The sequence below is a fragment of the Cyclopterus lumpus genome, chromosome 8, assembly GCF_009769545.1.
Source record: "Cyclopterus lumpus isolate fCycLum1 chromosome 8, fCycLum1.pri, whole genome shotgun sequence".
In the NCBI taxonomy this organism is placed as follows: domain Eukaryota; kingdom Metazoa; phylum Chordata; class Actinopteri; order Perciformes; family Cyclopteridae; genus Cyclopterus; species Cyclopterus lumpus.
Window position 1 is genome coordinate 18,348,216 of NC_046973.1, and position 17,207 is coordinate 18,365,422.

Consider the following 17,207-nt stretch of genomic DNA (forward strand, 5'->3'; position numbering starts at 1 on the left):
GACGACTCTCCGTCATGCTGTCCTATTTTTAATTTCATGGCATTTCTGTTGGAGTTGCCTGCGGCTGGAGCCATACATGGGCATTATACAACATTCCGTGTGTGCCATTTCCTTGAATTATATTTGTCTTGTAGTGGCATTCACATTGCACTGGGAAATTAACTGTGTTTCAATGGCTGCACCCCTAGACTGCATAATGGCGTGCATTACTGTTCTACCCCATCTCACTACATTGTCAGGAGCCAAAAAGGAAAAAAACAAATAATGGCAATGCTGCAAACGGCACCTTTCCCCCTGCAATTGTATTTTTACTCAAAGGTTACAATCAGCAGTCATAAACATTGAGGAGAAACACTGTGAAATGCATTACTCCATAAAGCACAGGCATAACAAAAAAAATGACCCCATATGAATAAACAGTAAATATTTTTTTTTTATGATTCCAGATGTTATTGCCTAGTCTGGAAACGTGAGGTTCGGAGCGTTACACCTATTGTGTGCGTTGTGTTTCTGCTTGTGATTGCTTTGCTTACATTTGAGACAAAAAAAAACAAGAGCCTGTTTACGACTGTTTATTCTTTAAATGTTTTTGTCTTGCAGCGACCATGGGCAACCACCTTTTGACGAACCCGGTGTTACAGACTCGCACTGGCACCTCTCCCTACAACACTCTGCTGGCTGAGAGCTTCACACCACCCTCCCCTGGTGTCTTCAACTCTACCGGTTAGCTCCGAAACACTCCAGTGTGTGTGTGTGTGTGTGTGTGTGTGTGTGTGTGTGTGTGTGTGCGGAGGAATCTCTGCAGTGAACAAATCAGCGTGGCATATCATCAGGCTACAATAGACATAGATACATGAAATATAGGTCATAATATTAGTTAGCCAGACACACAACAAAGAGAGAGCGCTCGGTGTCACCGGTCGAAAACGTACTCATTCACTCCAACAAAATGCACAATAGCACACCCACACACAATGAGCATCTGGCGGGATGAAGAACAAAAGAGAGAAATCTTGATGGAGCGCATCATCAGAAACAGCTTATTCTACCAACCAAATGTGGAAAAACGCCCACCAGGGAAAAGAAAACCAGAGAGAAATATATAGTGTTGGCGCACCGGTAGAAAAGAGCTAAATGCTCAATAGTGGTGGCGGCGCACCGGTAGCCTCACATCACAAGGCTAGACATACACAAGGCCAAGAAAAGGTTGACCAAAATAAAGAAATAATTTACGGTAACGAATGTCTTATGCCTCTACTGGAGATGTCGGATGGGGTTTTTACCTTAAACGAATGGGGAAATAATAATAATTTTTGTGTGAGTAAGAAATTGCTGGTGCTGTTAGATAGCTGTTACAGACCACAGATGTGGCGATATTAAGACCCGCTCCAAACGCTTTGTGGCCTCGGGTTGACGGTCGCCTGCCGATCATCGTCCGTCAAAAAGGTCAAAAAGGTCAAAAAGGTAAGCAGCTGTACAGGTGCATTACCTGGACTGTTTGTGGACAGCATCATCCCACCAAATCAGACTTTAATCTAATCAGATTGAAGGATTTTGCACATGTGGACGGGTGTGTTGTCACCAAGTTTAGCAGACGTCTCTGCTTTCAACTATGCTAACCAAGCATATCAAGCTCCTTCAGATGGACAAACGCGTCTTCCATTTGTACAGCGATGCTGTCAAGAGCATATTGTTTCCCACTCCTATTTATCTTTTGTTTTTCTCTGACAACACACGCAACCCTCAACAATATTTCCTCGATTGCAGAGCTTTTGCTCTCGTCGTTTCCTCCAAAAGCCTCACACTTGCTCGGCGAGGTAACCTTTGCATTGCGCGTGCTGGTGTGGAGCCTGCGTTGCTCATCCAGGGCCGTGTCAACGCGACTTTTGCTGAGGGTTGTCATGGCGATCTGAGAGCCGACATGGGCCGCGGCTTTGTCCTGCAACAGGAGAGCTGTTCAAGTCCCAGTAGTCCCATGTTATCTCCACGCTGTCGCTACCGGAGGAGGAGAGCACGCATGGTAAACAAAAAGCCAGGAGAGCCTTCTTTCCATTCTCTGGTTGAAAAGTTTCAATTTCAAAAGGCCAGTTGTCGGTTTACCATCAGGGATCTTTGCGAGTAAGAAATACCCACGCTGACCGAAGCCGATAAGCTATCCACGCCAAATGGATACAATTCATAAAATGATGAATCATGAATATAAATTAATGATCAATAAATACTACAGCCCATCATGTAATCTCAGCATTTTGTTTTAGCTTATGTCATATAGCTTTTAGCCTGTGTGTGTGTGTGCGCGCACGCGTGCGTGCACGTGAGTGTGTGTGTGTGTGTGTGCGTGTGCCAGAGTCTGTTGTTTTTTTTCAGACTTTGTAGCTGTCAGACAGATTCACGAGGCTGAGCAGCACCGAGCCAAACAGCGCTTACAGCCTAAACAGCCATCTGGTCAGATCTCAAATCTTCATGAGAACAGCCACAAATTGATTTAGAAGTTTAGCTACAGCTGTGACTGCCAGAAATCTTCAGGAGAGTTTTTTCCTGTTCCCAGGCAGAACAAAAAAAGTAGTTTAAATTATGACGGGGCTGTAGAAAAGGACCAGGCAGCTGGGGCGGTCCATCAAGGTGCAGGTAACTCAGGTGTGTGTGTGTGTGTGTGTGTTTGAATACTTACCCTAAACCCTTCTTTGGATGCATAAAACTGCTTAATGTTCTGGTAATTGCTTCACTCCAGCACTAATATTTACTCGGTAAGGCAGAACTGTGACTGTGTGGCTGCTTGCAGGCTGAGAGTGCACCCGCAGTGTATCAGGCCTCGTGTCGGAGGACTGAAATTTAAGGAGGCGTTTCTGTTAAATATTTTAAAACCTCTCTGCACAATACGTCAAGCCTGATGGCCACGGGCTTGGCAGCCAAGACATTTTTAGAAGAGAGTGGGAGAGGAAGTAAGGAGAGCACTTCATTAGAATGTTTAATTACCGACACCACCGCCGAAGAACGTTGATTAAAGTCATACTACACATATAAAAAAAAAGGAAGAAGAAAAATGCTTTTGAGGCTGTGGTTTTTTTGCTTTGCTGTGTGATCGTAATTTGAGAGAAAAAGCACAACATATGTGGTGTGTTGAAAGAAAGTCGTAAAATAAACATAACTGCTACTGTACAAGGTTTTTGTATGAATTATGTATTTCTCCCAAGTATCACCACTGACAGTGGTAAATAAATATCCAGAGCATTTTCTTTGGCTTAGATGTAAATGTTGGAGGAATACGGTGTCAAACAAACAGATCCAAGTTTTGCATAAATCAGAGTTAATGTGCATTTCTGCGATTTGGAGGGTTTGATATCGAGTTTGAGAGAGAGAGAAAAGAAAAGGGGTCGATGGACAAGGATATTTTTTATTCCGTTAATGGTTCCCTTTTGTAATGTCTTAATAATGAATTAATCAACTTAATGTTACACCATTAAAGAACACTTACTGACTAGTGTCTTTCATTTTATTCACTTCACATGACTTTCTCTGGGACACATAGGAACCTTCCGTGATCCAAGTAAGTTTAATTCACCCCAGTTCACGTAATTTCACTATCTGATATGTATTCCTCTGTTCTTACCAACACTTTAATCTTGTCTGTATCATAATAATGCCAAAAACCTCTGTCTCCTGTCTCTCTTCTATGTGTGTTTGGGTCCAGAGAGCACGTTATCAAAGGCCCGCGACCCCTGTGGGATGGAAACCCTGCCCTTGAATGGTAACTTCAATAACAGCTACTCCCTGCGCAGTGGCCCAGGGGGTGTGGGCGGGGGCAGCTGTGACTTCCTTGGTGGTGGGGGCGGAGACAGTCCCCCGCCCCTCCTCAATCCCCGCGGCTCGGAGGCACTGGGAGGCGGCGGCATCCGACGAAACCTCTCTGATGCCGCTGCCTTCGAAAAAATGATCATCTCTGAGCTTGTGCACAACAACCTAAGAGGTGGCGTTGGAGGAGGAGGAGGAGGAGGAGGAGGAGGAGGAGGAGGAGCAGGAGGCGACGTAGGGGACAGGGTGTGTGGCAGCCTGGCCAGGGGACGTCCTCACGGTGGGGTTGGTCGGGGGACCACCGGGGCCGGGCCAGAGCTGTCTATGAGCATGGATGAAGACGAGGACTTTCTGAGAGAGGGGCGGCAGCGCACCCCGCAGGATGTGGAGCTGCTTTATAAAGCTCTGGAGGAGCCCCTGTTGTTGCAGCGAGCCCAGTCGGTCCTCTACCAAAGCGATCCGGAAGAGTCAGAGAGCTACACGGCCGACCTCACCGAAAGCCTCGGCCACAGCGGCCAGAGTGCTAGTGGGCAGGCGGGCAACAGAGCGCCAGACTCCCCTGCCCGTGACTCCCTGTACACCAGCATCACCAACCTGCGAGACTCACCTTACCCCGACAGCAGTCCTGAGCCCCTGGAGGTGGTCCCCCGTTCAGCCCAGCCCCCGGAGGAGCTGTACTACAGCTCAGGGAGGCCCGCCCTGGGCTCCCGTGGGGCCCCCATGCAGACCTTCTACCAGGCGCCACCCCGGAGACCAAGTGGGGAGGGACACCAGGCCCAGGAGCCTGCCCACAATGAGGGAGACGGACAGATGCAGCTGGTCACCAGCCTGTGACTGGAGCCTGGAGGAGGAACTTGGAGACTAATGTGATGGCGAAAGCCGCCCTCCCAGCCCGCCTCGTTCTCGTGTCTCTCCACTTTCGGCTTGTTTGGTTGCCTTTCTTTCTCTTGACTTTTATTTAGCTAACAGATGAGCAGAGTGACCTTCATGGGGAGTCGTGGCTGACTCTGCAGAATCAGCCTTTATCTTGAACCCTCCCTCGTCTTAAGGAGATGAGTGATGGGTGTCTCTCCAACCCCAGTTATCCCCAGTTCCTTTGGTACCCTAAGGCCAAGTCCAGCACTCTGAATGTACCGATCCACCCCCTTTACCTTCAGATAGTTAAAAACTTTAAAAAACTTAGTGAAAGTTTTTTGGTATGTAATTTCTCTTCAGACCTGGTTCCTGAGATGGGAATATCATGTTATATTTACTCTCATTTCCCTTTCTTACATCCATATAGGTCTTTTTTGATCGGAGTAGTTAGCTGTGGAGACAGGGAAAATAGTACACTATTATAACCTAAAAAAATGTCTCACCGAAAGCTCCTCATTGTTGCCAAAAATATCTTTTATTGAGCCAGAACAGAAACTAGAGCATTCACAAGGCAAACACACACACACACCTACACACACACACACACACACACATACAATCATCCAGAAGTGCTCATTACCGAACATCAAAAGTGAAAACAGTACTCCATCTAAGTAAAAGGGAACAAGAGCCTTTGTTCCAAGCAGGCAGTGGGAGCAGATTCAGAGTAGTTGCCTTCATATTTTCTCTTGCTGTGAATCGGCGACAATGTACAGAAGTGGAGTAGAGAGGCGGAGACGGAGACCGAAGAGCCGCTTGCACCTGCATCCACGAGGCCGGCCAATCATCACCTCCACTGTTCTCTCTGGTTGTTTGCTTCAGGCATTTGAAAAAGTTAAATGACTGCCTTGCTTTTGTTTTTTGAAGAGAGTATTCAATGTGTTGACTTTGGGTCCGCATCCTTTGGTGGGGGGGTGGCTGCAAGAGTGGACTGGTGTCGCCCTCCCCCCCACCCGCCCCCTCCCTTCCCCTGTACTTTGCTGTTAGAGCCTAGCCAGTTGAAGTGGACTTGTTTCCTGTGTGTGGTTGTGACAAGACGAGACTGTAAACACCGCAAACTCACTGGTCGACCAATCGGTATAGCCGTGTACATAGGAGCCACACGTGAATCTACTTTATTCCTACTATGTAAATAAAGACACCAGATGATCAAAAGCAACACAAAGTAACAAATGATATGAAAAATGACTTCTTGTACTGCAAAGAAACCAACGAAAGAAAAAAATAAAATGTTTTGGAGTTTGTGAACTGAATGATGAACACTCTCTCTCTCTCTCTCTCTCTCTCTCTCTCTCTCCCCCGTCGCTTGATCTCTCGCTCTCTCGCTCTTCTGTGCCACTCAGTTAAAAAGGGGAGAAAGGCAGAGAGAGAGAGAGACAGATTATAATGTGTAGTAGATTGTATTTATACAAATGATATAACGGAAACAAAAGAAAAAATATTCCGGCACAATTTTTCTGTGATATAATCCGTTACATGTTGTTAATGTTTGACCTTTTTGACTTTCCCGGGGTGGAATTGCAGAAGGCGAGCAACGTAGATGTCGACCAAATGTCATCGTGTGCCTCACAGGCACGATGAAGCATTGTGGGTGAGCGACAGAATCCACAGAGGGATTTGGTTTGTTCTTGTATTATTTGGACCATATAACCAGATTACATACTTTTAACCACATGGGTTCTAGCATGTATAATAATGACGTTTGTTTTGCTATCAGAGAATATTGCATTTTGCTGTTTCCTAACGATAGATTCAGCATTTATCCACAGCCTAATGTGACAATTCCTCAATTTCTCGTGCGCGTGTGTCTAAGTATGAATGTGTCTGAGTGGCTGCTTGTGTGTGTCCAGTGTGTGCGAGCCGCCGTGCACACCAGACTTTTGTATGTGCGCACACTTTTGAAGATTTTTTTTCTGTGTGTGTGTGTGTGTGTTACACGACTTGAATGCTCATCAGACAAAAGGGGGATCCATCTCAGAGAGCTGCCATACTTCTCAGCCTCAAATGGAAGTTGCTCTTACCGTGGCGTTTAGGTACAAGGGGGACAGGATGAATCAGACAGCCTCGGGACGACATATGATAACCATATACCATGAAAAAGACAAGCAGGGTTGACTTATGCAAGCGATACATTTGAGAAATTATTAGCTGTCAACAGAGAGAGGCTGCTTTCATCCAGCTGTCGGACCTTTAAAGAAAAAATACTGAGAGTTTGCCTTCTTCTACGCTGTATTTATAGGTATTTGTTATGGTTTATTTATCCGTTTCTTTCAAATATGTTTTTTTTGCGAATACTAATTCACATTGATTTATTCATGGTGTTTTCAGTTCACCTGCGCTAAGTGAAAGAGTGTGGATGTGTGGACAGAAAATAGATGCTTCCACTGCAGTGTGACATTTGGATAGGGCCTGGCTGTCCCACTTCTAAGAGCACCCAAAGGACAGCTTTTCAGCTGTGGCTCCTGGGGCTGAAAGAGAGAGGGGGAGGGGGGGGGTTAAAGACAGATAAGGGAGAGGGATTACAAGGATTCTCCATCATGTATTCTTGTTATTCAAATCACTTGTGCAAGTAACATTGTACGGGGCACGGAGCTCGATGAGGCTCAGAGAGACGGCCCTAATATCACCACTTGAGCCACGGGGGGGTGGGTGTGGGGGGGGGGGATGTGTGCAATACCGCTTTGATGGTACATGACTTGGATTTGCAGCTGAACCTGGGAGCTGTCCGTGTTTACAAATGAAAAGACAATATGCACATGTATTCTGCTCTGCTGCAGTGCTGGACAATGTGAAAGGGCGGATCTCGGTGGCTGGGTGGTGGGGTGGGTGGGTGTGGGGGGGGGTCAACCGAGGACAACTGAATGTATTTTAACAAGCAGGACTGAAGATGAAACAATTCACTCCAGGGCGGAAGTGTTATTGGGAACCTCAAGACGGCCATCATCATCTTTATACCCATCATTCTCATCGGCATCATCATTAACTCCATCCCTCCCTCATTGTATTTGACATAATGTGCCGATGCTGATCTCTACTGCTCAGCCGGGATGCGCCACGGGGGAGAAACACTGTTTAGACAGGCACTCCCCCCCCCCCCCCCCCCCTTGAGAGCAGGAATATGTGCGTCACCTTGGGCCTGCTTCTCTTTCTTTTCTTTTTTTCCCCTTCTCTTTTTTCCTCGCTCTCCCCCGCATCTCATCCGCATTTTAATATCAATCTCGGTGGACTCCATTAGCGCAGCACTTCTTTGAGAGTGTTAATTTGTTTTGTCAAAAGCTTTGTTTATCCCAGATTAATACCTCAATAAAAAAGGGGAGTGCTGTACTGTGGTAAATGATAGTGATTATAGAAGGTCTGCAGCCCATGCTGTTGGACGGAGGCTGACACAACGGGAGTTCCTCTGCCATTCAAAGCCCTTACAAACCAGTGATTAGAATAATAACACAGTAGGTACTTATTTACTGCAGTGAACTCGCCCTCGCTCTTTTTTTCTCCTTTCTTTTCTCCGTCTCAGCCGGACAAAACTCCTCTCTTCCATACCGGTAGCAAGCCTGTCATGCATGTGCTCCAGTGGTCGGGTGGTGAAGTTGTTTAAAAGGTGGGACGCCCGACCTTTGACACTGTGCTGTCTCACCCCTGCTGCTTAGTGTCAGTGGAGAGTGAGCTGTGGCATTGTTCAGTCTATCATTAGACAGCGGAGGTCCCAGCAGGCTTTTTCCATTTACTCACAGTTGACCCCTCCACACAAAGACGTTTTTATTTTATTTATTTATTTTTTTTACCAATGATTTGTCTGGCCCATATTACACCAGGAGGTTGGCGTGTGAGTTCAACTGTGCAGCAGAGGAGGTCATTATGTCTGCAAAGACCGGACCGAGAGGAGACAACATCAGCAGAGATCTCACAAATTCATAGCCATAGGCAGTTATAGAGAGAGAGAAGATGGCGGGTTTGCAGGAGATAAGGAGATTGATGTGCTGCCTTGTTTCAGACGGCTTCTTTCTGTCGGTGGTTTGCAGTCCACAGGTCATCACTTTATTGTCTGAATTGATCGAGCTGGCATGTCAGATCTCAACTGTCTGTAGAGGAAGAACGGTGGCGCGAGTGTTTGTTCGGTCCAATGGATGCTTCCTTAAAGAAATGTGAAAATTAATCCACTGCCGCAGCAGCCTGAGTAAAGCAAGATTTTTAGAGACAAATGCAGATTTTACTATACAGATTTTTAAAAGGCAAATGTAAACAATGATAAAGTAGTACTATTTTGTTATTGGTCTGTTGTTACGTGTCCACATGACTCTTATAGACACTTATAAAGTTGTTTTAAGAATATCTAGGGGTATGGCATAAACCCAGTGATGGAGGATTGTGCTTTTTTTCTCTTTCGTGTTGATTATGTGTCCGTGGTGCTGTGCCAGCAAATTCAGGCCATCTTTGATGCACAGGGTGGGACCAACATCAGAGGGGCTTCTGTGTAGGATGGGCGTCTCTTAAACCTGTGAGGCACACTCTACATAGAGACCCCAAGGTCCAAAACCAAAACAAACATATCTTTTAGTATCATATAGTGTCAGGATAGGTAGTTTTATACACTGACTTGGAGAAAGACATGCGTCAGCTGCTTTCTCGTTAACGTATATATATATATATATATATATATATATATATATATATATATATATATATACACATACAGCAGGATGAATCCGTAGGCATGTTTTTACTTTTCTATTTCTTCCTTTTCCTCCGCCGAGTGCACCGTCTCTGAGAGCGTGGAGGAGCAGAACTGTGCCTGCATGTGCCTGTCCTCGGCTGTATTGATCTCCATCCCATGATCGTCCAATGGCGACAGGCCAGGAAATGCTGCCTGAGACGATCTGTGTCCATCATCAGAGGTAGAATAGCTGGCTGTAGCAGGTGTGAGTGGGGTATTCTGAGTCTCAGCTAAGGGCTGTATTAATTAGCTCAGTACAGTAGAACCTGGACAGTATTGTAACATCCCTGAAATAGTGGTTTTACATAACAGGCTGTAGGCTTTGGTAGAAAAGACGAGTGCTAATATCGTGTCATGTCGGGTTCTATACATCTAGCACCATTTCCAGAGCTTTCTGTGACTTTTCTATACAAATACATAATTGATCATGTACCACTGAGACATTTGTAAACTGAGGTTAATACAACACCTCGATTCTGTTTCTGTTTTTCTTTAAAGAATAATGTTAATTGGTTCTTTTTGTTTTATTTTCTCACGATTGTTGCTTCGACAGCTGTCTGGGCCAAAGGGGATGATTTTTTTTTTGTTGTTGTTGTGAGTGTTTGCGTCATCGCAGGTCATAGCGACCTTGTATCAGCACATATTAATAAAAAACTATTGAAAATATACACTGTTTATGCGTCAGGGTTTCTCTGGGAACATCTTAAACGGCTCAATTGTTGTTGTTGTTGTTGTTGTTGTTGTTGTCGTCGTGTGTGGTTGTACGCCTAAGTGCAGCACAATTGATTGTGTGCTTCCGCATGTGCCCCATGTGATAAAAGCACACAGAAATGATTTCAAAATGAATCTTTCCCGGCGCCACATGCATATGCCATCGACATACCGACCTCATGATTCAAACTGGAAACGAACAGCCATCTTTTAGCACTAATACAGTGCCGATGTTTTATTCATGGTCCGTGCTGCAGGATACGTCAGCATTGTGCTGCTCGTCGCTGTACCACGGGAGGCCAGGGGACTGAAGCCAAGTCTCTTCCTGCGTCGGCTCCCCTTTGAACCACACACCGTTTGCATATGCAGATTGTGACCTGGGCGGTTTAGATGATGAGTATGCCAAATACTGGTATGTGTGGCCAAAAAGAATACGACGCACAGTGATCAGAGAGGCGCAGAGGGAAAAAAAAGCAAGATGCCAGTTTAGGGAGACAAAACCCAACAACACGGGGATTAGTAATAGGGAAGGACGAGGGGACGGGTCCCATACTAATCTGGAGAAAGCAAAAAGTTTAGTTTCTCCCTGACTCAGTATTATCGTGACCAACTGCAGGGGGATGCCTTCGACCTTCTCACACGTGCTGTATGTACAAGCGGAACCTGTGGGCCTACTCGCTCAGCTGGATTCCTCTTTACAAAGCATCAGTCAAGGTTAATTAATCATACAGCGTGGCGTGATTCCCCCGATGTAATCTTTTAATAACTGCCGTGCGAGTACAGCTTACTGACTTGTGAATGCAGCCCCCGTTTGTGTGCAGCTGTCCGTTAAGCCACAGCAGCACACTACTGTAGGCGACCTTTAGCACACTCCAGAGGAATCATAAACATTGTGATCAACGAGAGATCAGTTAGGGATAAGACAACTAAGTGTCTGGGTTATTGCAGCCCATCTCGCTTCCCTAAAGCCTTCTTAGGGCCGAAGTGGTGTGATCAGTGTTCAGCGCCCACTGAGTTTGGTTTCCTTGACTGCTCATGATAACCTGTTCGCAGCCGAGTGTGTTTGCTAACTAAGTAGCCAATATTTAATTATTATGTGCATCAGAGCGTACAGGAATCATCCATAATTACAGCCTCTATCCTTCTTTTTCTCCACCCATGTCACACGCGGGATGAGCCAATCCGCCCAGCCCCTTCCTCGCTCACGACCCCTCAGTGAAACTCCCTGAGAGGGGGAGGCTGTGAGGCTTTGACCATTCAATCACCCTCTTTCCACTGGTACAGTACCGCTTTCACACACAGACGCGCCAAAACACGAGCGACAACCACCCCCGACTCACTCTCCTCTGGGTACTCAGTCCACCAGAGAGGTAAAAAGGGGGCTTTTTCAAGGTCATTGCACATTTGGGAAAAGCTTAAAATAGAATAAGACATTGCATATCAACAACTCTCAGCAGATCACAAGAGATAGAGAGAAGGGGAGTATTACATTCACTGTAATTAAACCATCCATCAAGCCACAACACCTCTTTAAAATACTGTAACATAGGTTTCTAACACTTTAACTACCAAGTGATGTTTAATGTAATTACCATTTCTTTATTGGTTTATTAATTAATCAGAGCCCTATACTAGAAAATCAAATGAAACATACACTGATCGCGTAAATCATCACTCAATAATCAACTAACAACAAATTACAACCATAAGGAGGCCTTCATTTATTGAAACAAAAGGCTTTTAGCCCCACCCATAGTGTTTGACATATGAATACAGTATCTACAATATTTGGCTTGTAGGTGACAGTAAAATTATCAGGAATAAATACCCATGTAATTGCATTTGCGTCATTCAACAATAGTAATAAGAGGCGTAATTAAGTTGTTTTGTACCTGAGTGGTGCAGGACTCATGACTATTGACTGCCCCCTAGTGGTAATAGGTTGATACTCCAGCTGCGTTTGCCCTCAGTTGTTCAATTGATTAGAAACCAAGGTAAAAAAAAATGACCAGGCAGTGAAATCCAAGATGGATTTAAACAATTTAATTCAAAAACATAATTCATCATACTGTATTCATTAATATCATTATTTCCATACACATTGATCAACTCAAAAGCAAAAGCAATGCAACTAAAAGACATAACCAAGAAAAGAAAAAAAATACAGAATCACGATAAGAGCTCTGAATTCACAAATACAGAGTATAAAAAAAAGAAGAAAAAAAGGTGTTGTGATTCATACTGCATGCTTTGCATTTATTATGTCATTAAGAGCATATGATATAATTTCTCTCTCTCTCTCTCTGTATATATATATATATATATATATATATATATATATGTTTAGTTCATAAATATGTATTCATACTATACATTATACCTGTTATACAAGTATATTAATATACATATCTGTATGTGGTGCATTAGCTGACATGGTCCACCCCTCCTTTGGTCAAGTACTTTATATTCTCAGTAACACTTGAGTTTTTGCTGTTGTTGTTGTTGTTGCTATTAATGTATATTTAAAAACAATGACCCAAATGAATATGTTATCCAATCCGTCTGATTGACTGATCACATGCCGATGAATAGGCTGAAAGCAACACGTTAGACAACACCGATTTCCACCGTGGTTGTCTAATTTTTCCTGAAGAAAAACGTGCGGCATCAGAATGATTTCAATGTGTCGCGATCACTTTGGCACATGTAGAGAATATATCGCCTGATATTGTGAGAAAAAAAAGAGAGCACGCTCATCAAGAGCGAAATTATTATTTAGATAAAAGCTTGATCCCAAAGGAGCTGCCAGTAAATGCACCACATGTGAGAATACTTTGGTTATTATTATTGTTATTAATATCATGTATTTATTCTTTATATATATCTATTTTATAAATCAATATTCATGTATACTGCAGTGTTCATGTCGGGCGTTGACTCCACGTCAGTTTCCTGTGCAGCAAAACAAAACAATTGCCAAATCAAAGAAATAATAAAAACAGCATTTTCACAGAAAGTACATTATGAAGCCTAGAGAAAGCCTCCCACTTACCGGTACCGCCGAGGGCCTGCTGACCCGGTCTGCGTCAAAGCCGCGCTTGTCCACCAAAGCTACGGCTTTCCCTGTCATGTCAACACCTCGGTTGGCAGCTCTGGAGACAGAAACAACAAGGAATGGAGACGTGAGCCTTCTGCAGAAAAACAGCAACGCTTGGTTATTGCTCGCTCTCCATGCAGACGTCAGACGGGTTCTGAAGTCAGACTTTGGTGTGGAGGTAGGGGAGCAGTTCGTAGAAGCTACTCCCTGACAGCTGTCCAAACAACAGCCAAAAAGGAAACGAGGTATGAAGGAAGACTGGAAATTGGAACGCGACAGTGAAAGAGGAAGTCTCACCGCTGATGATCCGACAGCAGCGGTTGGCCTTGAGGATCTTCAGGATCTTCGGGATCTTCGGGATCTTCAGGATCTTCAGGACATTCGGGATCTTCAGGATCTTCAGGACCTTTGGGACCTTCGGGACCTTCGGGACCTTCGGGACCTTCGGGACCTTCGGGACCTTCGGGACCTTCGGGACCACGATCACCAGCAGTCCATCCACTGTGCATCGCCCCGATCCTGGAGAAGAATTCCCAGCTGTTATCACTTCACAGATGTACAACATCAGGATGAGTGCTGCAGCTCATTGTGTCTTTTTTTTCACTACCTATGTGCATTTTTGTACCTGGGACAATTGGATTTGACATCAATCAATGGCAAATCAAATTGTCCAAGGTACAAAAAAATAAATTTAAAAAAACAATCTGATTTGGCATCCATCTATGGAGCTGCACCGTCGCCTCACAGCAAGAGAGTGGGTTCCCTCTGGACTCTCCGGCTTCCTCCCACAGTCCAAAGACATGCAGCTCAGGTTAATTGATTACTCTAAACTGGCCGTGTGTGTGTGGACGTGAGCGTGACAGTTGTGTGTTTATAGGTCAGCCCTGCTCTCTAGTCTGGTGACCGGCCCAGGATGCACTCTGCCTTCGGCCAACGTCAGCTGGGATCGGCTCCAGCTGACGTTGGCCCCAAGGATGAAAACATTAGGAAATAATAGTTTAGCATATTTTCTACATTTTTATTTTATATTTGTCATCATTTTGCAGACATCCCAAACAGAAGTTACCATGACTTGTTAGTTGCTGTAAAGATACAATTATTAATACATACTTTATATTGAAGAAGAGATTTACCTCTCAGGACAAACACACTTACAAATGTGATTGAAAAAGGTAAAATAATAATAATAAATCTCTAACTCTATATTATATTATAATTAGCAGAATACCGACTTACCCATCAATGGCTTTCCTGTTGTTGTCATTCACTCCTCCTGGATCATCCCTCAAGCTCCCGAGGCAGACAAATACAATAGTTGTTAAATAAGTGTGTTAATGCACAATTATTAATAATAAAAACATACTGCCAATAATTAACACACTCCATCCAGCACTTACCTATTCACGGCTCGAATATCCGAGGCCCCGTTACCATCAGAGATCATCACGACTCCACTGCAAAACAAAATACTGGATAAGAAAGGCTCTGAATCTCCTCTGATAAATCTCATACCTGCTCCAGTTAAAGGGGACACGTCACCTAAATGTTATAATATGAACACAAAGGAAGACGAGCTACAGGCACGAGCAAAAGGAAACAGCTTTCATTCTCACCTTTCAGGCAACTGGATTCCCTGTTTTCTGGAGTTGCGCTCCAGACTAAAGGACTGAGGAGCCTGGGCATCAGCCGTGGCATCGATGCTATGGAGGCAAAGGCAGCTTTGAGCAGATTACAGTCCAGACTTCCTATTGTATGAAACACTACAAACATGTTTGTATTTTTAACGTGGCGGCCTGACCTGTGAACGTGCACACTTTCAAGTGTGTTTCCCTGCTCGCTTCCACCACTTCCACCACTTCCACCACTTCCACCTGGATCTGTGGCACATGTTTCGCTCAGCCTACGATGAAAAAGAAAGGATGAGGACGTCTCCAACTCCACTGAAAGTAGCTCCTGAACGTTAGCTCACCTGATATCGCCGTTGTTTTGTGTCGTGTCAAAATCATCTTTTCTAAGACAAGAGCAACGTAGCATGTGTAGATACCAGGCGACTCCCGGTGCAACGTGGTACTTCCTACCACAGGAAACACAACAAGCATTTCTGAATCCGATACTATGTAGGTGAATGAGAATATGACATTGACAGTCGATTCCAATTGCAAATGGGATTTGACTCACCTTTTACAACAATAACAAAGCGCCCCAATAACCAAAATCAAATTACCGGCCCCACCGACTGGAGGACAGATGAAATGCAAACAAGTTAACAGCAACAATAAAAACATTGGGAGGCCCTCGAATAAGAACAATGTCACTCAGAATAAACTTCCACTCACTGATGAGGTTCTGTGGTGTTGGTGGCTGAAAGGGATCTGGGTTGGGCATCCCTGTTAGGCAAAGAGGACGGATATATAACGGGCATATGTGTCATATGATCAGCAATGTAAGATTCAAAAGGTAAATCAGTCATTTACAACATCTTATTGCCTCACCTGTAACTTTATAATCCAAACACGCCTCGTTTACAGATGTCTCTGTCTGAAAAGCAAAATCAAAGTCCGTATTGTGAGAGTGTAGAGTTTGTATTTCACAGGTGCATATGTATGCCTTTTATGGTTTCAATTCATAGAATTACATATCACAGTAGAGGGAGACTCACGAGATGAATTATGCATTTTATTTTCAGGTCTTGACAGTTTCTTGTAACGACTGAATCGTTGTCAATGATTATGTCTTCATCCAAAGTCTTCAAATTGCCAGATATAGACAATATGGCAAGCAGGGTCTGTTGGGGAGAGAGAAGCTGTGATTAACATGGAGTTATTGGCAACCTCAAACCGTCTCTTACTTTCATCAAACGCACATATTATCGCACCATAAAACCTTTTTTAAAAAAACAAATTATAAACTATACCACAGAGTGTAAAAGTAAATGAAAATACCCCATTAATGAACACTTCGATCTCGCTGTTTTCAGGACACTGATGGACGAACGTGAATCTCTCAGCAGCTTTAATGTCGTTGCAGGAGGTGTTTTTCTGAGGGCATTCTGTGAGACAATACAGGTGTACAGCGCATCATTAACACACTTGTGGCTCTCCATACACACCCTGAAATAGCAACGTGGGACGACATAACCTGAAACACGGCTAAAAGTTACAGGAAGTAAAGAATGTCCTGAAAAACTGAAATTAATTGAGAGAAAGACATATCGACAGTGCTCCGTATCTTACCTGATGATTTGTCGATACAGAAAACCAAAACCACGAAGGTTAGAGCAGTAGTAAGGGTCATTTTGTCGAAGGAATGGAGAGAACCGTCGACAATGTGGACTGATTTTCTAATGAGGAAGTTAAGCATTGAAACAGGAAGTGCATCAGAAAAGAAAGTGAACTCACCGACATTCACCTGCGTCACTCAGTTGTTAAATTCAAGATATCTGGGACACTGACAGGATGTATATAAATGAATTACTTAAGTGTTCTAACCTTTAGGTTTTGTTGATTTGAACGTATATAATTATAGTGTATTATAAATGTGGCAACATTGAGGATTTGTAGTTTTGCAACCCAACACAAGGGGAGGCCCTTGTCCTACAGGTCAGAGACACGCATTGAACGGACTGCGAGTCATTCATGAGCATATCCTGCCCGCACAGTACGGATTCTATATCAGGTGGATGCATTTGTACCGGTCCATGTTCACTTTTGTGTTGCGCGTATTATTTTATCTTTTGGAGATGGGTCGGTGACCCACAGGATGGCAGTCCTACTGACATATTTTAACCATGAGACACACACACACACACACAGACACACGCACACACTGTGCAAGGATAAAGCAGAAGCCGCCATGCTACAGCACGCTTCATTTACTCTGCATCTTCCCTGGTCCGCCGAGAAAACACAGACCATGGCCTGTGTCACTCAATACGGGGGCCCCTCTCTATCGCTGCAACTCCGTCTACTTCCTCTCCGTCCC

At 44.3% G+C, this 17,207-nt stretch overlaps 2 protein-coding genes across 3 annotated transcripts in view; one reads left to right on the forward strand and one right to left on the reverse strand.

Annotated features, from left to right (window-relative positions):
• The window catches only part of adgrl1a (adhesion G protein-coupled receptor L1a), a 46,707-nt gene extending 42,081 nt beyond the window's left edge, over positions 1-4,626 (forward strand). The window contains exons 23-25 of the mRNA XM_034539572.1: positions 601-723; positions 3,530-3,547; positions 3,692-4,626. Coding sequence (XP_034395463.1) covers positions 601-723; positions 3,530-3,547; positions 3,692-4,626 — 1,076 coding nt within the window. The remainder of the gene's footprint in view (positions 1-600; positions 724-3,529; positions 3,548-3,691) is intronic.
• A 7,531-nt stretch (positions 4,627-12,157) lies between these two features.
• LOC117735511 lies at positions 12,158-16,576 on the reverse strand. Of its 2 annotated transcripts, none has more exons than XM_034540173.1 (14): positions 16,460-16,576; positions 16,169-16,275; positions 15,886-16,011; positions 15,719-15,764; positions 15,563-15,613; positions 15,405-15,462; positions 15,196-15,300; positions 15,025-15,126; positions 14,840-14,926; positions 14,624-14,680; positions 14,463-14,516; positions 13,524-13,745; positions 13,182-13,281; positions 12,158-13,081 (listed from the first exon to the last, which is right to left on the reverse strand). In XM_034540173.1, the coding sequence occupies exons 1-14, from the start codon at positions 16,518-16,520 to the stop codon at positions 13,019-13,021; spliced, it is 1,239 nt and encodes a 412-aa protein (XP_034396064.1). In that variant the 5' UTR covers positions 16,521-16,576; the 3' UTR covers positions 12,158-13,018. The 2 variants fall into 2 exon arrangements, with proteins under 2 accessions (XP_034396064.1, XP_034396063.1); XM_034540172.1 differs by having other exon boundaries at positions 14,840-14,944.
• Between the last annotated feature and the right edge of the window lie 631 nt (positions 16,577-17,207).